The sequence below is a fragment of the Elgaria multicarinata genome, chromosome 1 (genome assembly GCF_023053635.1).
Source record: "Elgaria multicarinata webbii isolate HBS135686 ecotype San Diego chromosome 1, rElgMul1.1.pri, whole genome shotgun sequence".
Taxonomy (NCBI): Eukaryota; Metazoa; Chordata; class Lepidosauria; order Squamata; family Anguidae; genus Elgaria; species Elgaria multicarinata.
This window is the reverse complement of record NC_086171.1, coordinates 19,989,045-20,015,588: the sequence shown is the minus strand read 5'-3', so window position 1 is coordinate 20,015,588 and position 26,544 is coordinate 19,989,045. Positions and strand designations below refer to the sequence as shown.

Genomic DNA, 26,544 nt, shown 5'->3' with positions numbered 1-26,544 from the left:
GCCAACTCAGCCCTGCAAAGTCAGCCTCAGAATTGCATTCCAAAATCTGCAATTCTAAAAGCTTTCTGACCCAGTTAGTGTTGGGAAGAATGCACATCAAAAGTGTGCATATTAGGGTACAGTAAACACAAGAGCAAGGAAAGGCGAAGTCCTTAACAAACAACCATGTAATACTAAACAAAAAGTTAAGGATATATATACTGTAGAACAATAGTATTTAATGTACAAGAATAAAGTTAAGATTAACAATAGTGTTGCATTAAAAGTGCAATAGCATATGGCAGAAAAACAAACGTCTAGCAGAAATGTAGAATAAAAAGGCCAAACGCGTTTCAACAAGAAGTCTTTGTCAGTGGCCAATGCGGGCTGCTGTATGCTCCCTGAAGATTTAATTGGGCTGACTTTACAATTCCCAGAGTTATGTAGTAGAGGGTGTCACTCCCATTTGAAAATAATGCAGGGACTCAGCCTTTTTAAACCGCCTAGGTCGTGGTCTTTAGATAAATGGGCAAAAATGTATACATTATGAAAAATGGGAACAAGAAATGTAGGCATTTTAGTACGCTCATGCAGAAACAGGACAAACCAAGATTTCAGTTCATTATAGATTTTACTTATTATCCTGCCTTTCTTCCATGGAACTCAAAGCAGCATGTATAGAGTTTTTCAGATGGTCTCCCACCTAGATGCTACCAACACCCAGACTTACTTAGCCTCAGCAAGGCTGCTGGATCTTTTTCTGGGATCTTATGTTCTCGAATGAAAATAACATGAAAATAGTAACAGAGTTGAAATGTTAAATACCTCTACAAAGTGCCGTGCTGTTCTGCATGCCTCAAGGTAGGAACGATGAAGCACCCACTTTCCAGCTGCCATTGATGCCAAAAATTTCTCATTACGAAGAGGGTGTCCCACGATTGTGTGTGTACAACTAGAGTCAAAGCACTGCTTCTCAAGAACTACACCACCTAAATAATGAAATTTAACCATAGTTATTTTAAAAGATCATCCCTACTTATAAAGTTAACAGCTATTTTGCAAGCCACATAAAACAAGTAGTGATCAACATGCATAGCATGCAGAACTGGAATCCAGTCGCAGAATTCCAGAGGCTTTATGACTATCTCACCTAGCTCTTCAATCAGATGGCAGTAATCAATTCGTTCCTGAGGGTTAAGGGAAGACAATTGGAATTTGCGCTGTTGTTCTGATTCACCATAGGCCTTTTGTTCCATTTTAATGATCTGGAAGACGGTTTATTTATATTTATTATTTATTATAGTACTTTTATCCCGCCCCTTAGCCAAAAAGGCTCTCAAGGTGGCTTACCAAAGTATTTCTTAAGACAGTTTGGGGAAACAATTGGAGAAGACAGACAAAAAGGCGCATTTGATGGCCAAGAAATTATCTCATTCTCTATATGCCCCTACATATTTAACTGAGTCATATATTTAGAGAATAAACTTGGTAAGTGCCTGGAGAGAAGGTTTGGTTACATTTGGTTATATATAAAAAATGACATTCAAGTCTCTGCAAAATGATAAAATATACAATAGAAGCCCTGTTTTCTGTAGCTTCATAGGTAAAGAAAATGAAAAATCGGAAATACAGGTACATGGCTATTTTTTTTACTTAAGTTTAAAATGTAATTTTTGGATTTAACAGGCCTGCAAGTTTTTCAATAAATCTTTTAAACCATTTGAATCTTAGGAAGTATAACTCATTCCTGAATTACTACTCATCATAATGGATTTATTTTAACTAAATGAAGCAGAGCTATTTCCTACCTTACTTCAACCTCTCCATTATCCTCAGGCTAGCACAACAAATTAGATTACAAAAGGGATCTAAAAGTAATTGCTGAGAAGCAATTGAGATAAAAATGTTTACTGTCATTTGTAATCTATAATTTAAAATCAAATTACTGACAGCTTCAATTAAAAGTTCAAACATAAAATGCTAGAGTAACATTTCTCAATGCAAGTATTAATATATCAATCAATGTGCTGTCGTATAGCATACATTTTCTTTTGGCTGGGGAGCCACGGGAGGATTTGCCAATGGAAAGGCAATGGCAGGAGCCAATGGTGTTGGGATTAAATTATCTTCTTTTACAGGTGTTTCTGGATTTCTACAGATTTGAGGTCCCAAGGCTTCCACTAAATCGGTTTTCACAGGATCATCAGCATCTATAATTCAAAAAAATCACTACTGCATTGTTTTGTATATTTGAAGACAAATACAACATTAAATAGTTCTCAAAGTAAGACCAACATAAAATGGATCAGAGAAAAATGAATATGATTCATATCTGAACCTTCAAAAGTGGCAGTTTACAAAGCAGCTTCTTCAACACACTAATCCAAAACTTGTTTAGTCAGATGTAACCCTATTGATTTCAATGGGATTTCCTCCAGAGTAAACATGATTGAGATCACAGACTAAGCATTATTTGACTACACAAAGTAATGGATCGCTTGTAAGCTGTTATTATACTTCCTTGGTGCTTCTGAAGTTCTACAGTAAGCATGCACAGCGCAAAATTCTTTTATCCATAATTCTATAACGTTGAATCTTTGCTTAATCAAAACACACCAGACTACATAATACGCCTTTAATCCATCACCTGTCCCCAATTCGGTTCCAGAAACATCCTTAATGCAAATTTCTCAACTCCCTCCACCTCAAAGATTTTGTATGAGAAAGGGATTTCAAATACACCAATATATGAACATAAAAAGCAAGAGATGGCCTTATCAATGAATCATCAGTATCTCCTCTGACACAAAGCAAGCATACAGTTAGCTGACAATACCACTGACACATCAATATGGAGAGAGCAATCAAAGCGGTACACAGTATTCCCTGTAACAGCAAAATTGCATAATGATTTGACCTTTGGCTTGTTCCATATAAAATGTGCATCACATGGTAAAACTGTTCCTGGATTGTACCATTGTGCCAGGGGCCTGGATTCACATAGTGCTTTGAACAACAACTAGAGAAATTGATTCATGAGGCAATTAAAAAATTAAATAATAAAAAAGTACTTTATAATTATTTAAAAAGTTCAGTATATGTAGAAATCTACATGTTGGAGAAGGATTCTAGCCCAGCCTTCTCCCAGAAATGGTAGTTTCTATGTGTAGGGATTTAAACAAAAAATGGGAAAGCATCCAAAAATAAAATTGCCTGCTTAGAGTCTGAAGAGGTATAATCCAAGCAATTTTTGCCACATGACAAGTTGTTGTACACAGTTTTTAGTAGCCCCACATGCACTCAAGTATTGGAACAAGCTCAATGTGTCTGAACCTACTCCAGTTCAAGGCATTCACCAACTCCTCAAATAAAAAATGAGAAAGGCAACTAAAACCACTACAATGCTTTTAAAAATGCAGCTCAACTGGTATTGATGCCTTCCTAGGCTATGGAACAGTTTTCCTCAACACAGTGCCCTCCAGCGACGGGATCCACTTTTATAATATATCAACTCCATTGGCGGAAGTGGACTTCCCCGGCCCATGGCAGCCCCCTCCAGCCCACTGAAAATGCTGAATGGGCCTGGTTTGCATGATCGGCAGGCAGTTAACAAGCCATGTTAACTACACTGCACATGCCAGTCACACGCCAGGGGATTTGCGTAATTACCCTCAGCAGTGTGGCTTGTTGCAGTTTATTGGCATGGGTAACAAGCCGTTCAAAACCCATGAGCTGGTACAGGCCAGGTTTGCACAATTCAACAGGCAGTTAACAAGACACCAATTAACAAGACACCTCGGCTTGTTAACTACACTGCGCATGCTGGCCACATGCCAGGGGGATAAGCATAGTTATCCTTGGCAGTGCAGATTGTCATGTCCTACCAACCCAGCCAGGTGGGTTGAGTAACAAACCACCCAGAACCCATGAGATTGTTGTAGGGTGGTTTGTAACCCACCCCATGTGATCAGCATGTGCAGGGGGGTTAACAAGCCATGGTGGAATCCCAAAAAATCAGGTAAAGAGACCTTCTGTGAGCAGAGACCTTCCTCTTGCAGAAACCCCCTGTTTTGGACTACAATTCCATCATCCCTGGCCATCAGCTATGCAAACTGGGGCTGATGAGTTAGTATCCAAAACATCTGGCATGCACAACATTGAGAAAGTCTTCTATAGAGTTAACAAAGATCAAAGACTGCAGTCCAGCTCAGCCATGTCATATTCTGTTCTTACCCATTTCAGCGATTTCTGTATCAGTCAAGGATTTTCTAACGGAAAGGTCACTCGCGTTTACTGCATTCATTTGAATTTGTTCGGAATATTGAGAAGGACTATTGGGCCACTGCAGGTTGCTGGCAAGTCTTGCTCTCTCTTCTCTTGCAGTGGGGTCATCCCAAATAATCTGCTCATTCTGGGATGGCTCAGTGTTGACATCAATCGCTACCTGACGGGACTGCCTAAGGAGCAGAACACACACACACACAAATCAACAGAACAAGTTAGTCATGATTTAACTTGTTTTCAATGGGAACTAATGCTGCAATCCTATACCAATTTGGGAGTAAGTCCCACTGAATTCAATAAGACTGACTTCTGTAAGTGCAACTAAGTCTGGCTCCAACCTGTTGACCACAGCCTAATACTGACTTTAACTAGGTTAGATCGTGGCCATTAATTACTACAGCTAGACATTATCTGCTTCAATGTAAAAGAAAAAACAGAAAGTATTTTAAAATCTACAAGATGAGAAATAGTTAAGCGTCAAAATGTGTAATTTAAAGCTGTCAATAATCTATAGAGACACTGATGTTCTGTAGCCACAAAGTTCAGATTCCACGGTACCTGGTAGCGCTTTCACTCAGAAACTATCTGCTGATGGAAGGCTCTATAATCCAGCAAATATTTTTCAATATTTCTATAGTTTTTCTAGGATTATCACTCAAAAATCTAGGATGTTTTCCATTCCAGCTAGCTAGTACCTCAGGGCTTCCAAAACTCTGCTACGGCCGTTACGCACGGGACGAGGTCCATCAGGAGTGGTCGGAGAATTGTCAAAACCATTCCGAGACAAAGAGCTTCTTTGTCCTTGCAATTTCGCTAGTGATGTTGCAGTCATTATTTCTTGGAGCTGCTTTTGAAAGTTCTCCCTCATTTCCAGTGTCTGTGTTAAAACTTGGGCACACAAAACACCCCAAAAATGTGAATAAATTAATTCTCTTTGAATTTAAAATATACCAAATGCTGTTATCATATGGGTCCCCTCTTTACTAAATATGTACACTGTCCCCTTCCATATTCCATAAATTTTAAGAATTCATTTATTTTATTTATTGCATTTATATACCGCCCCATCACCGAAGCTCTCTGGGTGGTTCACATAAGATAAAACATTTAAAAACAATATACAAAAATTAAAAACCACAAAAACGTGCAAAATTCACATACATTTAAAACCACTATATCAACTTTAGAAATGATGACCCCCCCCAAAAAAAGCTTACTGAAAACATGTGGGACACTTAATGGCAGGAGCCAACCTACCCTGTAACGAACGCAAACAAAATTACCTCCTTTTGAAGCATTTTCTGCTTTATCGATAGCAACTGCCTCATTTATACGTTCAATAATAACATCTTCTGGATTATCATTCAATGAAATAGGCTGAAACAGTAGAGATTTGGGTCTTACACAATTCACATCTCAGAGCAAAATAAAGATTGAAATTTGTTCTACGTTAAACAACTGACACAATTATTTGCAAAATTACTTACAAGCAAAAAAAGATTCATCCATCCAACCACTCAAATCAACTTATTCAATTGCTAATACAAGGTAAGCATAGGCATAAAGGAGACTGCACTATACAAATCCAGGCCAGTAGTCCATTTAGTTCTGCAGTGTCTACACTAACTGGTTGGACTTGATAGCCGTATAGACCCCTTCCAACTCTACTATTCTATGATTCTATGACAGCAGCTCTTCAGTTTCCGGCAGGGGTCTTTCCTAACCCTACTTGAAGAAGCTGGGGACTGGGCCTGGGATCTTCTAGATGCAAAGCATGCTCCCTACTTGTGAGCTACAGGCCTTCCCCTAAGAACTCTAAGAAGGCAATATATCTGCTAAATTCTTTATACTTCCTATTTCATCGTAATGTTATTGTTACTTTTTTTGTGCTGTAAAAACTAAATGCCATACCAACAAAATCCCAAAAACTTTCATAACCTGATAGGTTTCAGAATTACATAATGTAATGAAAACAATGCAGAAGTTCTTTAGTTATTCATTCATCCAGGTGAAGATGATCATAATGAAGCAAACAAACAACAAAACAATTGTATCTACCACACCTCATCTTCTTTCCCCGCTTTTCCAGTGGAATCAAGCCTATCTGAGAATCTGTCATCTTGGACACCGCTAATATTCAAACTCATTTTAGGATTATATGTATGAGGATAAAGAGATTCAGGTAGCCGTTTATATTCTTCTGCACTCTGGAACATATTAACAGGGGGGATTCAGGGGGAAAAAAGGAATTAATGCCACAAACCAATCCAAAGTCCACTGTTACCCCACTCTCTCTGGACAAAGACAGTTCTTCTATTTTAATATGAGCTTGGGGAGAGCATAATTCTGCACTTTGTTTATAATTCATCATGTCTAATTCCTAGGTTAATAGTTGCCATTGCCAGAGAAAATCATCTGGTGCTTCCTTGATGTTTCCAAACTCCTTCCAATGATCATGAAAAGCTTTCCTTTATTACTACAATATCTTCTTGGCCCCTCCTTTGTTCACTCATCCCCATGGTCCCTTGAAGCTGATACCCTGATTGTAGCCTCCCCAATCCATGTCTTTTCCCTATGAATAAAACCATTCTTCTTCATTCACACCTCCCTGCATGTTCTAGTAATAATAATAAAGACACTGAATGATCAAAATATTTGATTGTTTAAGAAAGCAATCCTAGTCCAGGATATTTACAAACTGTTACACTGAGAACTCAAGTCTGCCTTCCGTTACAAAATTGTGATGGTTTACACAAGCAACAAACCATCATGGAAAGTTCACAATGGTGTCTTTAAGTCTACATTTAGAATTGTATTACAAAGGTTATCTTTACTCAGACAGGGAAAAGCTTAGAAAGAAATCAAGTATAGATTGATTGAAAAGAGAAATGGGTGGAATTAAAAGATAAGTAGGTAGGTAGACAGAAATACATTGGAAAAATAAAACACAGTTTCAATCCCCCTCTTGGCCAGCCCCCTTCTATTGTCCAGTATTTAGATATAAGGGGTAATATCTATTATACTGACTTACTTGCATTTTGGGAATGTCTACTGTGAACTATTGGGGAACAAAAGCTCAACTTTGGGTCTTTCAATAAATCCTTAACTTTCTAAATGAGGCGTGTTTCTTAACTCTTCCTCTATAAGGTCCCATGGTTTCACATCCTGATCAACTGGGAAATCATTGGGTTTTGATTAATGAGCCAAAGGGAACAAATATTTTTTTCCCCTTTCAATCAAGGGGGTGAGAGACGTGATTTTTGCCTTTTCCCCTGCCACCTCCCACTCTGTTCCAGAGAGTCCCCCGACAATGCTCTGAAGCAGATTTAGGACGGTGCAGGAGATGCAGAGAGAAATCAGCAAAAATTGCCTTCTTCCACTGACAATATCCTCCATGGATGGACACCATTGGATACAATCCACATAGGGCAGCCAGCTTTCCCCCTCATTCTAGTAACAGAAGAAAGTAAAGTTGAATCTCCATACCTGCAAAAGCCAGTGTTCCGACACTATGTGTATGCCCCTTTCTTTAGCAGATTTGTATTCCCGGCTATTATCATTTTGCCTTCCCTGGTAGATGAAATGAGTTACAGTTTCATCAAAACACCATCTAGAATAAATGGAAGATACCAACTCCATGTTAGGAAATTGCCAATTCCAAGGTGGTAGAGTGATTACAGTTTGTGAGTCTTGGAATGTGGATTTGGTATTTCTGACACCTACATATCTCTAACAGAACCGCTCACAGAAATACCGCATCATCCATTGTCTCATACAGGATAGTCTATATTCCCCATGAGAAAACCCTGGAAGCTAGTGTTTTTGTATGGTAAATACAATGATAAAAAATAAATAACAAATATGATTGAAAATGTCCTTTAAGATTAGATTTTTTTTTCATGAATATGAAAACAGTTACCTAACGGATCTTAAAAATGCAATGGCTAATTTTAGGGACATGGTTCTAGGAGCAGTGGTTATGCACTGATTTACACTAAGCTGCCCTAGTGAAAGCAGTGTGTGTGTGTGTGTGTTTAGAAGTACCTTTCAGTTTAACACAACCCTGGGATTTCCAGCAGTAATTACGTGCAGAGTCTGAAGACAACAGACGTTAGAAAGGATTGCAGCATTCATACAATGGAGAATTTGCTTCACCTAAAGCAAAGCAGACAATCCCGTTCCATTGCCATCCCTTCTTTTTGTACTATAACTAATATATTGCAAGCCTGTGAGCAGAACTGTGCTGTTTTTAAAAATTATTTTTAATAATAAAAAGAGCTAGATGTCACCATCTTACCAGTGAAGAATTCTGCTAATTCCATACCTGTAATCCGCGCCAAGGGAGGCAGCAATAGCATTCAGCTCACTCTGTTTCTTGCTGAGCTTCTTACTCACACATATGACAACATCAGCTAGAGGTTTTGACTCTTCCTCCTATTCAAGCAGTGTTAGGAAAAATATAGTTACGCGTTACGTTTTCAGCACTTCCAAAGATGAATTCACTTGTTAGTGGGACTCCTCCTTAAAAGGAAATGTAATTCAATGTATTAAAAAGGACATTTTTCCTTCCTTCTCTTTGGTTGGAGATAACTTCATGAATTTGGTACTGTTGAACTATTCCAAAGAGACAACTGGCAGTCCCAGCTGTGACAGCCATGGATTGCTTGTTTCAGCACTTGGAATCTGTATCCAGGCTATCCCTTCTACTGCCCATCACAAAAAGGTGATTGCCACTGATCCTGTTCAGACGACATGCCATGATTAGGCCGCTAACCCTTTTGCAGCAAATGATTAGTGAGCATGTTTAAACCATGGTTATGTAGCAACCATAGTTAGGGGGTTGTCACAACACACTAAGCCATGGTTCACACGACATGCTAAGCCATAATGTTTAGCTCAAAATGCTTAACCACCGTGACTTAACATGTCATCAAATCTAGAAACACTAACCATTTATCTGTTCAGAAAGTACATGCACAGTCCATGGCTTCCTGTAAGCAGTTTCCTAGAAAGTTTTGAACTATATGATCTGATTTGGCATGTATATTTGACGTACTAAGTCAAATGCGTAAACAAAACTTCAGAAGTACCTACATTAATTTTATGTCCCGATGAGTATTTTAACTGAAATATCTGTTTAGGGAAAATCCGGCCTAATCAACCTAAAACTTAAACCTACCACTTGTTGAGGTGCACTTTTCAACTGAGGACTGGCAGTGAGAGCAGCTGTTTGCCGAGTGCTGTTTGCCAAAGCCAGCTTCAAGTTCCTGCCAATGACTTCTGAAAGAGGAGTACTCAGTTTTCTGTTTCGCCGGTTAGGACCCTCTGGAGTTTCCAAAGCTGCTAGAGCATCCTGAAAAAGCCATTAAAAGGTATTACTTCATTTTACAAAGGGTTCTATGCTAAAAAAAAAAACACCATAAGATAAAAAAAGTTTTACTTATTATAAAAGTAGCAAACTCTCTTCTTCTAGTTAATTAACCAACCATGTTAGATAAATGGTTTTATCTCTGGAGAGGCCACAGTGAGAGAGGAAGCAGCAGCCAGGCACCTCTCCACCGGGCCTGGGTCCAGCTCCAGCTGAGAGCACCCTCCCTCCTGCTGTCAACTGTAACTGCTGAACTTTGCAACTAAGATTGTAGTGCCTGAATTTGCTTTCCTTTTCCCCCTCCTCCTCCTCCCTCCCAATCCCCTTTCCTTTTGTGTCATGTCTTTTAGATTGTAAGCCTGTGGGCAGGGACTGTCAAGAAATACTTTTTGTAAGCCGCCATGAGAGCCTTTTTTGGCTGAATGGCGGCATAAAAATCCTTAAATAAATAAAAAATAAAATAAATAAAAATAAATAAACATAGTATGTTCATAAGAGTGTATTTTGAGAATATTTCATGAAGGTTACTGCTTCTCTTGGCCAAGGATTGTTGTTAGTCTTACAAACTAAAATACAAAAAGGATGTAGACTCAGAGTCCCAGCAGAGTCCCAGCCTAAGGGCATAAGCTCACAATGACCCAGTTCGCACATAGTAGCAAATCTTTCCTTCCGGGACGTCATGCTGTCGTTTGGACGCTAGGGGACGATCCCGGAAGTGGGAAAGCCTGGGATCCTCCTCCACCCCGAAGGCTCATAGGTGTAGATGAGCCCCAAGAGTTAATTAGCCCACAATTTGCCATTATGTGCTAAATGCCTTAATGACTTCTCAGAAGATGAAGTCACTGGAAAGGCATTATACTTCCCAGCACATAGTGATGAAAGTAACATAGTGTTTTGGATGGGCAAGTACTATCTGCTTACCTCAAGATATTTATTTATTTATTTATTTATTTATTTATTGCATTTCTATACTGCCCAATAGCCGAAGCTCTCTGGGCGGTTTACAAAAAAACATGAGAAATTGCCATTTGTTTGTACTCCAGGAATACTGTTCGGCTCATTCATACTGTTTAAAAAGCCTCCGTTCAATGAATATTAACCAAAAGTGGCACTCTTTCATTAAAACACCTAGCCTATATAACAGCAAATCATGCAACATTATAACCACAGGAAGTGTCACACAGCTGTCCTTTCTGCTTCCTGCTATGCAAAGTTCCTAGTGAAATCTGCTATTTTAAAAACAACAATACCAAGCCAACCAAGAAGCCTAGCACAATACTGTACTAATATTCAAGGGTTCAAGACTAGCAGAATGGCCCATTGGATGCAATCATAAGGAAGCCAACTAAAGTTTGTTCCTTCCTTCCCATCTGCCAGGTATTTTGCACAGAACATATACGCTACTTCAGAGATAGAGGTAACAGCATCAGCGGCAACAGTTTTGTCTTGCAGTGACACTGGGACCTTAAACCTGATATTAAACATGCCAAAATAATAGCAAATTGAAACAGGAATTAATGCAATGGAAAATCTAGTTTGACTGATGGCTTTTATGAAAACATACAACAAATATGTGAAAGATTCAAGATAATAGCTTAAGGCTTCTTTGATTAAAAAAAAAGCCCAAAATGTTATGACCTCATTGGCTTTTAGATGAAGTCAAATGCAAAACAGAAATTAATAGAAGTTAACATATTTTAGATTAATCACATTTCTGATGGAACTTTCCCCTCAGAAAATTCATTAAATCTGTCATTTAGATCTGTCATTAGGCACCATAGTACTGTCAAAAACATTATCTCTTGTTTTAATGTCTTTACACAAACTTCAATGTTTCCCTTGAAGTTGGATCCAGAAAATCAGAAATAAGCCTAATGAATACCCCTTTCCAGTAAACAGTTTTCTAAAGCAGGGAGGAAAGGAAAGGAACCTCTCGTGCAAGCACTGAGTCATTACTGACTCTTGGAGGGACGCCAGCTTTCACTGACGTTTTCCTGCAGGCCTTATAGCAGGGTGGTTTGCCGTTGCCTTCCCGGCCGTTATTACCTTTCCCCCAGCTAACTGGGTACTACTCATTTTACCAACCTCGGGAGGATGGAAGGCTGAGTCGACCCAAGCCGGCTGCCTGAAACCAGCTTCCGCTGGGATCGAACTCAGGCCGTGGGGAGAGTTTCAGCTGCAGAAACTGTTGCTTTACTGCTCTGCGCCACACGAGGCAATATGCTAAAGCAATATGCTATTAAATCAAAGTCAGTTGCCCAAAGGGGCTCTCTTGGTTCTTTTTTTAAAAAAAAAAAAAGGAAAGGAAAAAATATTAGGTTACATTTAGACTTGTTCATACTTCAAATAGACCCACTGAAATCAATGGGACTTAAGTTAGTCTTGACTAACTTTACTCCCATTCATTTCAATGTGTGTACCCTAAGTATGATTAAGTCTGGATCCAATCCACATTATATACACCAATACTTTGGGACATATCTTCAGTATTCTAGCCACATAAGAAGACTTTTACTAACACAAGTCTACAATAGGGTTGACATTTTTTTACATTATTCAAAGTGTTTTTAGTTTACTTTATAGGTAATATACCTAGCATACATTAGATATTAAACATACTGCAACGTAACTCAGCAGAATTCATATTCCATCTCCTTTGAAACCTGCAAGGGGGGGGAACCCTACAAGGAGATGGTACGTGTTGTACATTGATGTGCTAAGAGCTGTTGGCCACTGTTGAGATACTACACAGGAACAAGATTTCCAAGACATTTACCTTGACATCAAAAGACGGTTTGAAGAGCTTGTCTTTCGATAAAAATTTAGATGGTGTGTCCAGATGCAGAGATGGTTCTTTCTGTACTGGCTTTCCCCCTGCAAGAGGGCTTGTTTTTTTACCAATATGGTGCGAGATGACAGTTTGGAAAGCTTTACTCTGGAACCGATTCATATCCAGAGGTGTCACAGCAGTTATCTTCCCAGTTTCAAAGAGACTGCTAGGTCGGTCAGGTGTATTTGGAGTTGCAGCATCTGTCTCTGCTTCATCTGGCTGATTTGTGAAGGTCTCTTCTTTGTGTTAAAAGTTTAAAAAAAAAACACCAAAAACATTTCTCTCTTGAATACAAGCTTTGTTAAGATGTATTCTAACAATTTCATTTCAAAATACAGAATTATCTAAATTCATTTTCTGCTCTACCATTTACACTTTACATGGCTGCAGTGGCCCCTAGGTAAAACAAAAATCGCCCTGGTCCTTCTGCACCATTTTCTACATGCCATTCAACTGTAAGCTGATTACCTCAAGTTTAAACAGGGATATTGCATTACTAGAGTACCAAAATAGTAAATGTTCTAATTGTGTGAATGTTTCATAACATGCGGTTTCATCAACACTGGCAAAAGCTATATAATCTATATAATGAGAGACAGTGGCGGCATTCGGACAACACGATAGTCAATGGTGGGGTAATCAATTTGACAGTAGTTTATTTTCATTGGTTATTTGGGCCAAATAACCAACTGTTGGTTAAAAAAACTCCCTCTACACAACCAGACAACCCACAGTGGGTTAAATAACCAACCATCAAATATTTAAACCACCATTGGTTATTGTGTTGTCTGAACCCAAGTCAACGCCTTAAAACTGGCAGTGGCAGACAGGATAGCCTGAAATTATTGTTCCATCTCAGTCAGAAAGCGCTGCACTAGATTGCAGCTGTATTTAATCATTCATTCCAAACACGGTTACCCCACCTTTGAAATAAGCTACTTAAGGCACTTATCTAGAAAACAATTAGATTGTAAGCCTATGCGGCAGGGTCTTGCTATTTGCTGTGTTATCTGTACAGCACCATGTACATCGATGGTGCTATATAAATAAATAATAATAATAATAATAATAAAAGCCACATGAAATGAACTAAAGCAAGTTTCCAACAGAAATGATAAAAGCAGCAAACAAATCTTGATTAAAAGCAATGTCCAAGAAAAGCCCACTGGAACTTTGTATGCGCCACTTTAGCAATACTACCTTTAGCGATCTTTAACCTTTTCAGACCCTGGATCCATCTTTAGCTCAAATATGCTTTTGGGTACCAATGTCTAAATTTTTTTATCATACTTTTTGCATGCTGGTAGTACTACTGTTACGACCCACCTTAGGTCAGGCTGTGATCCAGATCCATCAGCCGAAGGCCTATGCTAGCATTGCCCTTCTCCAGACTGAAAAGTCCATTAGAGGGCTGTCCTGGCATTATCTTCCAGCTTTAAAAAGCTGCATAATGAAGCTATGTTATTATTTTGTGTGTTTTTTACATTGGACCAAAAGTGAGGCTTGTGTGGAGGAGAAGTTGATGAGCTGCCGCTCGTCCTGAGTAGAGACAATTGATATGCGTTCCAGGTGAGAAAGGGACTGACAAACTGTACCTCTCCTTCTTTATTCATATGAGATCAATATTGTATAGATTCATAAGCAGTGTATGAAACTACTTAACTTATAAAAGTCCCAAAGTTTCTACTAAAATCTCACTGTCTCAATCCTTGACAATGCTGGTGTTTTAGGGTCCTTTAACCACCAATCATACTTGTACCTTATTTTATGTAGAAATGCTGGCATATCTGGATATGCTAGCATCAGGATAGCAGAGGCAGCTGGACAACCATCTGTCAGGTACGCTTCGTGCATTGAGCAGGGGGTTGGACTGGATGGCCTTATAGGCCCCTTCCAACTCTACTATTCTATGGTTCTATGAAAAAATGAACGAGCTACATCTATCATTTCTGTCTTACACAAACATGCTGTTGAACACACCTACAAAGCTTCAAACCAACCAACCTTGAGTGACTACAGTGTCAATCAGGAACTTGCTTTCGTCAGCCTTCTTTCCTGTCCTTGCAGACTCCAACAGCCAGGCCACAGTAAGGGCAGGGAGATTCCACTTCTTTGCAGCTTCATACTTGGAACCATCTGGCTCCTTAACCACCAGGTGGGTGCTGACCAGCATTTCTTTCCTGGGGTTGGCTTTTCTCACAAAGAATTCTTGAACTCTAAAATTAAAACCAGGTAACATTTCCATACCAAGCCCCACTACAAAGTCATCCTTAAAACAAAATCGGGGCTACCGTTTCAATTATGCTCAACTCCTTAAAAAGACATTCTACTTTTTAGAAGTAAAAAGTGCAAAATGTAAGATCACAACGAATGTATTTCAATAGTTTGTATTTCAATAGAATGTATTTCAAAAGCAGTCATTTTCATTACTGAATGAAATTTTATGCTTAAGCATTCTCTCTTTACCTTTTAATATTTCAGAGGTTTAATGCAACTATATGCCAGAAAATTAACAGAAGTAAAAGCTTACCACATACCTTGCCCCAAGCAGTTTAGCCAAATATATTAAAGAGTCTCTCTCTGCCCCACTAAACTGGCTGAAAGACAACACACAATGTTGTAATGGAGTGTGTCCCTCTTTCATCGGCACTGGTGTGAAAAGTGGATTTGACTGAGGATCAAGCAGGGATTGCTGTTCCGCACACATCACCTAACAATGATGAAATATACAGTGAACTCTGACCAAATATAACCCAGATGAATTATTTGGCCTCAAGGCATAATCCAAAATCTGTGAATGTAGCAATACCGTAACACATATCTATTTTATAACTGGCTGGTTTGTTTTAATGCAATTGGAAAGTTAACCAATATTTCAATAATTAAAACTACCATTTACTTCTAGTAACAATCTTTATCTGTGGTATCAATGACTGAAGAAAATACTTATTCAACTGCAAAAGTGATTGTAACTGTTTTATTCAGATGCAACTGGAAAATAACAATAGCTATTCAATTATGGTATTTGTCAACAGTGACATGGTTCACCCATGATTAGCTAGAGTTTGTGTGCCTTGCCATTTTGAATATTGGGGGTGGCAGCTGTTATGTGAACTCAAGTCATAAACAACCCACACTTAACCTTTGATTAGTAGTTTGGTTAAATGTGGGTTATTTAACCCTTGACTAACCCACAATGGCCTGGCTTACATGACATGTCGTAATTCCTGATCGCCCTGCATCAGTTGCATAGCACAGCAGCCCCATTGAATACTGCCCAGAGAAATAAAACGAGACCATAAAATACATGCACAAGATTCCTAATTTAGCATGCGCATGAATGATCTAGGCATATGCCAGCCCTCAACACAGATTTAGAATTTTCAGTAACATTTTTCCTAACCTAAAGTTTTGCTTTTTGCTCACACGTTCCAGGTTATTCTATGACATATTCCAGTTATTATCCTATAACTTATCCTTACCAGCCATGTATTTGTAACCACATCTCCTACAGTTGAATCCACCTTGTATCCCAGTAGAGGAACCACAGCATAGTCAGCAATGGCTTTGTTCTGCTGGGGGAAAACCTTCCCAGCATTCTCTTCAATCACAGCTCTTATGCAGGATTCATCCTCTTTACCAAAACCTAAAAGGAGGAACCTCTTTCCACTGAACAAGGCTCCTTCTACTATTGTAGAAGTCTCTGCCAAGGAGCTGTGGCTGACAGTGAGCTCTTTTCCTTCTTGAAAAGTAGCATGATCAATATCACTGTAGTTACCAGCATCAACTGGAAGAAAATTGAAAATGTTACAGTGCTATTTCATATGTAAATTTCTATTATAATTTCATATTATAATAAATTATAATTTATATAAACATATTCTCCACATTAAAGATTATGCCTAAGTGTGTCCAATCACTTTGAAACATGCAAAATATTTCTGAGATTACCCCCATTTAATCCAGCAAGGCCTGCTTCCACAATTTTTCTCATTTCTGTGAATGCTGAATGGAGTCCCTGAATAAGCCTCCACAGAACAAAGAGAGGTTGTGTGGCAGAAGCAGCGCTGACAACGTCCAATGTTTTAGAAGCATGATGTACATAATATTTGCACAATAATTCATGCAAGTTTTACGTATGAATAGATGACTAAACAGACTGTTGCCTATCATCACATGTCTACAAGGCCATCGTTATTGGCTGAGCTGCTCTGATATCAAAGGAATATTCACAAACATTTTAATTGTTGAAAGTTTCATCACAGAATAGTAACAGACAGTACAGTTTCTGTGAGGGAACTGACAAGTCAGTTGCCTGGGAATAACTTCACACAGGAAAAAAGGGCTTATGAAGTATTAGCAGGATGGGGAGGGAAGAAATAGGGATACCTGGAGGCAGGAATGCAAAGCAAGAAGAGGTTCCACAAAAAAGGGGTACTAAGAGCCATGTAGCCGAAGAGGCAGGGTGACTGAATGAAGATAGACACAACAAGCAGCTGATTGAAAAGCAGGTCCTTGAAGAAGGATGTTTAGAGATGGCAGAAAACCAAAGTAAAGAGTAGTGAAGAAAGAAAAAGAATAGGGGTCAAAACCGCAAAAAGGCCTAAAGACAAGAGAGGCAGTGAGTTACTGATGGAAAGGGGGTGAGGGTAAACACAAGGGAGTTGCAAATGCATGGAGATGCTGGAAAAAGAAGCCAAGGTAAGAGTTGATAAATAACTTACCTACTGTGGAATCCCGAGTTACATACTGAGATAGCAGATCTTCATCTGCTTCTGGATTCTGCACAATGTTCACTCCATCTTTCTTCAAGAGACTATTTCTTTTAGGGAAGACAGGCTGCTCCAAAACTGGGGTGTTCACTGGCTGACAGTTTGCAGGGGGGTACTGCTCCTCAGGTAGTAAGTAGCCTTTTCTAAAGCATTCCAAAAGCCATTGAGCTGTCACAGCATATGGCCTAAAACAAAACAAAACCCACATTAAAATAAATATCTCCCCTTCCTTGAGGGATCATCTATATTTTACATTCCTACTATGTAGCCCAGACAAGGCAAAATTTTGGAACATAAAAATGGGACACAGAAAGAGAAACATGTGTCTGATACACACCGTTTGACACTGTTAAATTTGCATGTTTACATTTTTTTTAGACTTGGAATTCTAGGAAAAAGGTTTACCTGCCACGAGTGTGGGCACAACCCATATTTCTGTTTCTACAAGTTCAACATAAGTCAGTGGGCTTACATGTACATAACGCAGGGCCGAAGAATGGTTATAGAAAACAAAGCCTAAAAGAGGATCACTTCCGTGTAAGTCTCTAAAGCATTTTCAATATTTCACACACTGAATGATATTTTAAAATTACAACTGAACAATATGCTCACCACTGTCCTTAAAAAGATATACAATGTGGAAAGAACTAAAGTTTAAAACATTTAATTGTTACTAATACTTTTAATAGAAGGGGAAATAGCAGAAGAAATTAGGCCGTACCTCTGTGCTGTCTTCTTCAGAAACTGTTTTAGTTCATCATCACAGTCACCCACAACGACATGTGTCACATCTTCATTGAGTTGGTTAAAGCGAACCCCACCACCAGAATTAATAAGCTTTCTCATCTTATCTAATCTCCTGCCACCGAAGCCATGAAGGTAAATCTGCAAGGAAAGGCAGAGAAAAAACTTCAACCAAACTGGCAATTTACAGGCAAGTTAAGACACCCCATTTGCAGTTAAAGTTTCAATTACAGCAGCTCCTAATGCTGAAGAGGCAAGCCACCGTTCAATATCCATTACTTGCAGCAGCCTACACTATACCTCCTATGATTATTTTCAGCCTTCTACAATATCAGTAAGGAAATGCATATAGACAACTAATCTCGCTTACATTTAATTCCATTCTAAGGAAAACTATTAATGAATCAGCTAGAGCAGCGGTTCTCAACCTGTGGGTCGGGACCCCTTTGGGGGTCGAATGACCCTTTCACAGGGGTCGCCTAAGACCATCGGAAGACACATATTTCCGATGGTCTTAGGAAACTGTATTGACTGAACTATGTCATGTATCATCTTTTGTATTATTAAAGCCATTGTTATGTATTATTTTCATTAGCAAACCATCCCATGACAATGGATCGTGTAGAGAAGAACGAAAATAATTTTATGGTTGGGGGTCACCACAACATGAGGAACTGTATTAAAGGGTCGCGGCATTAGGAAGGTTGAGAACCACTGAACTAGAGTATGTGAGTGGTCCACTATTTAGGTACCTTAATACCTTCTACTGCCATTCCTGACTGCAAGACAGCAATGGTAATAACAGGAAATTGCTTCCAAATGGTCACTCATGAATGTAACATCTAATTCTGCCCCCACAACACTCACATATAGTTCTAGAAATTGTAACAGTCTATACAATTATTTGGGTAATTTCACAGTCGCACATGCACTGTTAGACCTACTTTACATCCATCTAGTAAATCTTCAGGTGGTTGCAAAGAACTAATATCCAAGTTGTTCAGATCATCAGGAGGAGGATCCAGTCTGCTATTCATAGCAGAGCTACAGGATGTTTCACTAATGGAACATAAATTGATATTTGAAATGTTGCTGACATCAGAGAGTGTGCGACCTTCAAATAAAATTCAAATGAAGGTGAAAATTAGGAGTGATTTCAGAGGAGAGCATAACTCTGTCTATAACTTTACTTTGTATATTTAGTAGAAGAAGAAAAGGCTAAAAATACCAATAGATATTAGTTATTATTGTCTTTGATAACTGCTTCAGTTCTGACAACTTGAAGTACAGTATGTCTTGAAGTACAGTATGTCTACTATCAATGCATGCACACAGAACTCACTTTCTACTTTCTAATCCTTGACACAGGGTGCCCTCCAAGGGAATTACTCAAGATACATTCTTTCCCAAGTTATAAATTATCTTCTATCCTTTTAGGTAATACAACAAGAAGAGAATTGGCAAGCAATTCAAAGAGAAAAACTAAAAATATCTGACTAGTCAATTATATATTCAGAATTTGGGTATTTCATTTAAAACAAAAATAACAAGTATTTAAATATGGAACAAAAGAATCCTTTTAATTATGGTAAATACTGAAAAGCTGCAATTCTAAATACACTTACTAGTGAGTAAGCCCCAGTGAACACAGGATTTATGTCTGAATAAATATGTACAGGCTTGCACTATAAGACATGCTATTCACAAATGTACAGTAAATTTTTACCACTGCTAAAATATTGGGTATGCTTTATCCTCAGTTTATTTGCAATCAAAGCTCCTTGCTTTCCCCATGTGACTAAGATAGGTAGTCATCCTATAAACTAATAGCAAACTCATTCTCAAAGTGTGAATGGATACATATGCTCAGTGGCCATGGAATGCTAGCTGACTGTTCTTGGGACAAGAATGGAAAACCAGGGAAAGGGGCATGGAATGAGGTATCCTCAATGAAAGCATGGCTGGAATCCTGATTAGAAACACTCCACTCTGCAACATTTTGTTTCAGTTGTTTACTTGAAAATACGACAAAAATTATTTTATATTGGCTTCCAAAATTCCGTAGCTAAAATACCCCCAGAATATTATGCAGGTCCTCCAAGCATTTATAGGCCAGTAACTTTCCACAAAAGAGACACACTGAAATGTTTCCAAGCAGGATACATAAATCAATTCATAACACTAAAAAGATTATAGCTTTACTATTTATAGAAACTCGGACACTTCATAAAACTTTTTACTTACTGTCAGTCTTGCTAGTGTCATTAGTAGGAGTTGATGTACTTGGTGCACTTTCTTCCTTTGATCTAGGGACTACTGTGTACATTGATTCATCCTGGCAAAATCCCTTGTCAATGCTGTCCAAAAGCCACTGGAGAGAGATGCAGTGGACATTCCATCTTCTGGCACACTCATATTTTTGGCCTTTCCCATGTACAGGGGGGGGGGAAATTAAGGTTGATATTAAAATAATTAACCTGAACAGAGCACATTAAATATATGTGGTGAGCTGTTAGTAATAATTTTATGAGGCCTATATACTGCTGCATGACGTGTATAAACCAACAATCTCCTTCACAATGCACAATGACTGCACGCTTGATCTTTAAAAAAAATGGCTACGTTGACACATGCAGAGTGGTGATGGAATTAAATGGCTATTCCTCTACTAAGTCCTACCTGCTGGACCATCATAACTTTCCATGCTACAGATGAAGTAGAAGCAAGACTCCCTATGCCAGACGTTCCAGCATTTTTTAAAAAAATAGCAAATTCTTCAGGTTTTAACATTCTGAATTCCTATTTTGGGCGATATATCACCTAAGTTTTAAAAATATCCTCATGAGAAAACCTAAAGAATGTTTTTGCAGACAAAACAGAACAAAATGGAAGGAGCTCTCCCATTCGTTGGGGGCAATATCTGAGTCCAACACATTACTAACAGAAAATTAGATATGTTTTTATTATTAGAGGCCCTGATTTTAACATACTGGCATTATTTCCAAAACATATTTCTTCATTTCAGTGGAACCTGCTTCCAGATAACTGTGCAGTTGCAAGGTGATCATCATACTTTTAAAAAATTAAGGTGATGCTACTTGCTATGGGAGAAAGACATAACAAAAGCGGGTGTTTGAGGATAGTGGCTGTACTTGCTGAAAACATTATTTTAACAAAAGATGACTTTATATAATAATGACTGCTTTAAAGACAGGTGTCCAGGCTAGTTTCAGCAATATGAACACATTAGCATGTGCATGACCAGGTATCACTCCTGCCATCCAGCATTCATATTCTGCTTAATTTTACCCCCACCTTTGTCTCTGGGAATGCATTTGAAGAAGTCTATCAGAACATGGATAATTGACCTAGCCTTGTGTGATTGCTCTCAGTCTCATTCCTGCTGCAGGTGGAGGATGAAGACGCCTTGACTTTTTTGGCTGCTTCAAAATGGAGCCAGTACTGCTCACAAAAGCTACTTTGTAACAGGGTAAACAAAAGCCAATAAGAAAATGGTTCCTTATGAGAAAACTTGAAAGGTCTTTTCTGTTTTGTCAGAGTACTGAAATAGTACTTCAAAGTGTCTGCCGTTTGGGAAAAGAGCAATATTTTCCAATTTATGTGAGGTCTCCCCAAACCCTGGGCACTGAAATCCCCTTTCCATAAGCAGTGAGAGGAATGGTGGAGGAAGCAGGAAAGCCAGAGGACAACTCTCAACTCAATGCAAAGGCAAGAGAGGGAAAGTAAAGTAACTTCTGAATTGCTTGTAAGAATCAATCAATAGATAGATAGATAGATATTGCTGTCTTTGCTGATTGCCCAGATAGCACAGCAGACAGTAATATCTATCCATCTATCTCTTGACTGATTCTTTTTGCAATGTCAACTTGAAAATAATGTAGGATTGAAACCAGAAGTCCAATGAAATTCAACGTTTACAATCTTGAAATATTTATACAAACGTAAGAAACTAGGCTGACCATATTTTGGAAACCAAAAAGGAGGACAATATGGCCATTCCCAAGGGGGCATGGTCTTGGTCACATGTCTGATTCTACAGCTCACAATTAAGACCAACCTGTTCTACAAAATATGTTAATATTAAAATCACTGAAATAAAGAACAAGTGAGACATTCAATATATCTAAAATTAACATGTATTTTTAGTTGCTGTACAAATTTCTTTATGGTAGTTCTTTTTGCTATCCTCATACAAGATCAATAGAAAAGACAATTATTATTTTCCATTTCTACACTGTACTCCTTTTGTCGCCAGCTGAAGACCTTTTTATACTCCCAGTATTTTAACACTTAATTTTAACTTAAATTTAAATTTTACTGTTTTAACTCTGTATTTTAATTTTATATAAATTTTGCTGCGTGGTTTTTATTCTGGTTGTGCTTTTTATATTGTATTGTGTATTTGTGCTTTTAACCTGTTGATTGTTTTGCTGTGATTTTGGTTTTTGTGGACCGCCCAGAGAGCTTCGGCTGTTGGGCGGTATAGAAATGTAATGGATAAATAAATAAATAAATAAAAATTTAAAGCAAACAGATCCTGGATTAGAAAAAAAATAGCTTAAGAACACTGCGGATAGGAGAAGAAATGCTCCTATCCCAATGTTTAGTGCTAGACTAAACAGAAAACGGGAAATATGCAGTAAAGAAAGATTAGACAGGGAGGCAAAAGGTGCAATTCTCAAGCCAGAAAAAAGTCCTACAACTCCCAGCATAGGATCGTGCCCTAACCAGAAGCAACCCTCACTGAGTTTAATAGGAGTTATTCCCAGGTAAGGGTGGAGAAAGAAGAGAGGAATGATTGGGTTACTGCAGCAATCTTTTCTCAGGCCTATTCAGTGTGATTTAATATTAAGCAAGAAAGTGCAGCTCTCTTTAAAACATTTTAACACTTGAGATGTAATATAAACTAGATTTTCACAAGACATTTTCTATTAAAGGTCTTACTCCAGGCATAGCCTTTTGCAGATTTTTATGTGTACACTATTGGGAGAGCACCCACAGTATGGCCTTAGTGGTGAGTTTCTACCAAACCCTGTTACTATACCACTATCAAAACATCTGACTACAAATTGCAAGATTACAGAGTTTACATTTTTTTATTTATTCCATTTATATCCTGCCATTTTTTCCTCCAAGGAACCCAAGGCAGTGTGCATAATCCTCCTCTCCATTTAATCCTCAAAACAACAGCCCTGTTAGGTAGGCTGGTCTGAGAGTCTGTGAATGGCCCAAAGTCACCCAGTGAGCTTCCATGGCTAAGTGGGGACTAGAACCCAGATCTCCCGACTCTCAGTCCGACACTCTAGCCACTACACCACAATCCACAACTCAGACATTTAATATACTAGCAATATTAAATGGATAGTCAGTATGAAGTTCAGGTTAATTCCGGTTAACTTTGTAGTTATGACTAGTCAGCGTAGCGTAATCCTACTCAGAAGTTAGCTCAATTGAGTTTACTGTATTGAACTTACTTCCAGATAACTGAGCATAGGATTGCAGCCTAAATCATTTAAAGGACACACAAAGATAGCAAAGTGCACAGCACCTTTTAAAAAAATAACTTAGCGCCTAGTTTTATACAAAATATTGACTTTATATTGACATCTAGTAATCCTGAAGCAAGTTCAAAAACGCAAAAATGCAAACTATGTAGCAACAGTTAGCAATCATATAGCATCTTCAGGCTATACTTTACAGCATTTCCCCCATTTTTAAAAAATATTGCTGTACAAGACCCTTAGAAGCTACTATTAAGAAACACATTCAGACAAAAATACAAGACCAGCAGGACTTGCAGCTGATCTACTCATGATTACTGACCATCCACTGGATTACAGTCTTAATCAGTAAATGAATCAACTAAGATAGTTGATTAATCATGGTAACGAATTTTAATCAGTGCAATTTAGGGATAGCTTTTTTTTAAAAAAAACTTGCTTCTGGTGTGCGTTACTGTAATAAACAAGAAACTTTAAAAGATGGTGTTTCTGTCCAACAGATGACTGCATTTTAACATTTTCTCATGCATCTTTCAATATCTCAAAAAATTGTGTACAGTGAGGTTTCAATAATATACAAATATATATAACTAGTAAAAGGACAGAACGATTTACTCAACTAAAAAAAGTCTTTGATTTATTACCAGGCATTTAAAAAAGCTGTATACATTTTTATCTGAGCCATCAGGCACAGCACAAATATAAACACAGCCAGTTAGTTTTACCATCACTTTCAGTGCAGTTCTAAAAGTCTACTCAGATGTAAAGCCTATTAAGTTAAATGGAACTTACTCCCAGGGGATTACAGGTTTTTTACCCCCACGCAAAGAGCAGGTAAAGAAGAGGAGGGAAAACGACTTGCCATCTGTAGCTGGCTGAGCTATTGCTGCTGCCAGTGTGGCCACAGCTCCAGGGACAGGACAGGGCTCCACACAGCCAGGGCGCTGCGGTTCTAAGGCTAAGCAGACCAGGGCTGCTGCCAGGCCTGCCTGCCGGCCAATTTACCACCCAACATGCCTGGCAATAGCTCCAGCTTGCCGACGCCGAGAGCCTCACCGAGTCGCCGCTGCTGCCGCATCAGAAAGCCTCACTGCTGCTCTCCCCACGCTGTCTGGCTGCAGATCTGGAATCACACGAGATCTCAGCTGCTCCTGGCTGGAAGTCTCGCAAGACTTCCTACTTCCTGGTAAAGATGGCCGCGCCTGCCGGGGAAACAAGGCCCAACACAACCGTGGGCTGGGGGTGCTCCTGTTATCCCAGTAAGTGGGCCCCCAGCGCCAGTTGCGCCAGTCAGGCTTGTTTCACCAGAGGTCTCTGGGGATCCCCAGTGGCGATTGTTAGCATATAAGAAACCTCTTGAACACAAGCCCAGTAAATGGTGTGTGTTTTTCTTCCAAGGAGAGGATTAGACGAAAGTTGACAATAGCTCTAACTGTCTGATGTTTCATGTTTGATTCTTGTTTTTTCATGGATCTATGGATCGCAATAAAGATGTATGGTATGGATTACCTTTGGGCTCTTGAACAATAAGATGAGTACATTCATTCATCTTGAGCTGCCCTGTGTACTGGCCACCATTCTCGACAGTAAGGCGCTGAACCTCTTTTCGGTCCACACTGCTCAAACCAGTTACACAGACCGTACAGCCAAGAAACAAAGGACATAGGAAGTCTTCCATATTTATGTCTGTGTATCTAACAATCCTGTTGGAAAGAAGAGCAATAGATATGTGTCTTTCCAATTTTCTCTCATTATCAGGAAAACTGAATTCATAACATTGCATCCTGACTTAGTTATTCTTTGAATAAACTCACTGAAATCTTTAACTTAAGCACCACTTATTTCAATAGATCTATTCTAGGTAAGCCAAACTTATATACATCATTCATGACTAACTAAAGAATATACATAATGTTATGGCTATGCAAGTGTCAAGAATATCATTCTTATGTTTTTACCTTTCTCCCATCATTCCAAGTGAGGAATGACAGTTGAATTTTATTTTCTCAGTAGTGACACTTCTCATCAAGGCATGAGCCACACACTTTGTAACACAACTGCTAACAGATAGATTTCAAATCTTCTTTAGGAAGGATTGCAGCTTAAAATAGTTCAAATTGTGGTATTTTCCTAAATGCATAAATGGTAGTCTTACCTATGTTGTGATTTTTCCCACAGTGCTTTTACCCAAGAGGGAAGCAAAATGTGTGTTTTTAAATTAGCTGCAACTAAGTATTTTTTGCTTCCAACTTCTCCAGCTATAAGATGGGTTACTAACAAGTTAAGATCTTTGTATACACGGCCACCCATCATCTGTACAGCTTTGTGGACCTCTTCCTGTGGAAGAGAAAAAATAGCAGTTGATAAAAATAAATGGGTCAAACCGGTGAAATGAGAATTAGCTAAGTACTATGAATACAAACAATACTACATTGCTGTAACGCTAGTAGAAAAAGCGCCGTTCAAAATAGTGACCAATTTTGCACAGGACACTTACAAAACAACATTGTCATTTTTTCCTGAATCATCTCAGGCTTGCCAAAATATATATAAATAATGGAATGTCAAGAAACTGGGCAATTCTGGTCTGAAGGGAAAAGGTTGGGATGGGATAAGGAAGATACACACATGCTTCAAATGTCTGAAACTGTTACTATAAAAGAAACAGCCCCTCTTCCCAGCCAGTAGGACGAGTAGTATTTATGTTTAAATTATGAAAGAATAAGCTTAGGTTATTATTATTATTATTATTATTTATTTATATAGCACCATCAGTGTACATGGTGCTGTACAGAGTAAAACAGTAAATAGCAAGACCCTGCCGCATAGGCTTACATTCTAATAAAATCATAGTAAAGCAATAAGGAGGGGAAGAGAATGCAAACAGGCACTGGGTAGGGTAAACAGGCACAGGGTAGGGTAAAACTAACAGTATAGAGTCCAAACAACATCAGGTTTTAAAAGCTTTAGGAAAAAGAAAAGTTTTTAGCTGAGCTTTAAAAGCTGCGATTGAACTTGTGGATCTCAGATGTTCTGGAAGAGCGT

General features: G+C 38.6%; 1 protein-coding gene across 3 annotated transcripts in view; it reads right to left on the bottom strand.

The window, feature by feature from the left end:
• TOPBP1 (DNA topoisomerase II binding protein 1) overlaps positions 1 to 26,544 on the bottom strand; it is a 36,929-nt gene that overhangs the window by 4,402 nt on the left and 5,983 nt on the right. For 2 of the 3 annotated variants that reach the window (XM_063124091.1, XM_063124109.1), the window contains exons 5-24: positions 25,655 to 25,836; positions 25,009 to 25,202; positions 20,222 to 20,401; positions 18,922 to 19,091; positions 17,955 to 18,118; positions 17,186 to 17,418; positions 15,944 to 16,248; positions 14,999 to 15,171; positions 14,466 to 14,677; positions 12,408 to 12,700; positions 9,443 to 9,616; positions 8,588 to 8,697; positions 7,750 to 7,873; positions 6,327 to 6,470; positions 5,547 to 5,640; positions 4,959 to 5,151; positions 4,213 to 4,436; positions 2,023 to 2,189; positions 1,130 to 1,244; positions 805 to 968 (exon numbers count right to left, since the gene is read on the bottom strand). In XM_063124091.1, coding sequence (XP_062980161.1) covers positions 805 to 968; positions 1,130 to 1,244; positions 2,023 to 2,189; positions 4,213 to 4,436; positions 4,959 to 5,151; positions 5,547 to 5,640; positions 6,327 to 6,470; positions 7,750 to 7,873; positions 8,588 to 8,697; positions 9,443 to 9,616; positions 12,408 to 12,700; positions 14,466 to 14,677; positions 14,999 to 15,171; positions 15,944 to 16,248; positions 17,186 to 17,418; positions 17,955 to 18,118; positions 18,922 to 19,091; positions 20,222 to 20,401; positions 25,009 to 25,202; positions 25,655 to 25,836 — 3,615 coding nt within the window. The remainder of the gene's footprint in view (positions 1 to 804; positions 969 to 1,129; positions 1,245 to 2,022; positions 2,190 to 4,212; positions 4,437 to 4,958; positions 5,152 to 5,546; positions 5,641 to 6,326; positions 6,471 to 7,749; positions 7,874 to 8,587; positions 8,698 to 9,442; positions 9,617 to 12,407; positions 12,701 to 14,465; positions 14,678 to 14,998; positions 15,172 to 15,943; positions 16,249 to 17,185; positions 17,419 to 17,954; positions 18,119 to 18,921; positions 19,092 to 20,221; positions 20,402 to 25,008; positions 25,203 to 25,654; positions 25,837 to 26,544) is intronic. The other variant, XM_063124100.1, reaches the window with a different exon arrangement.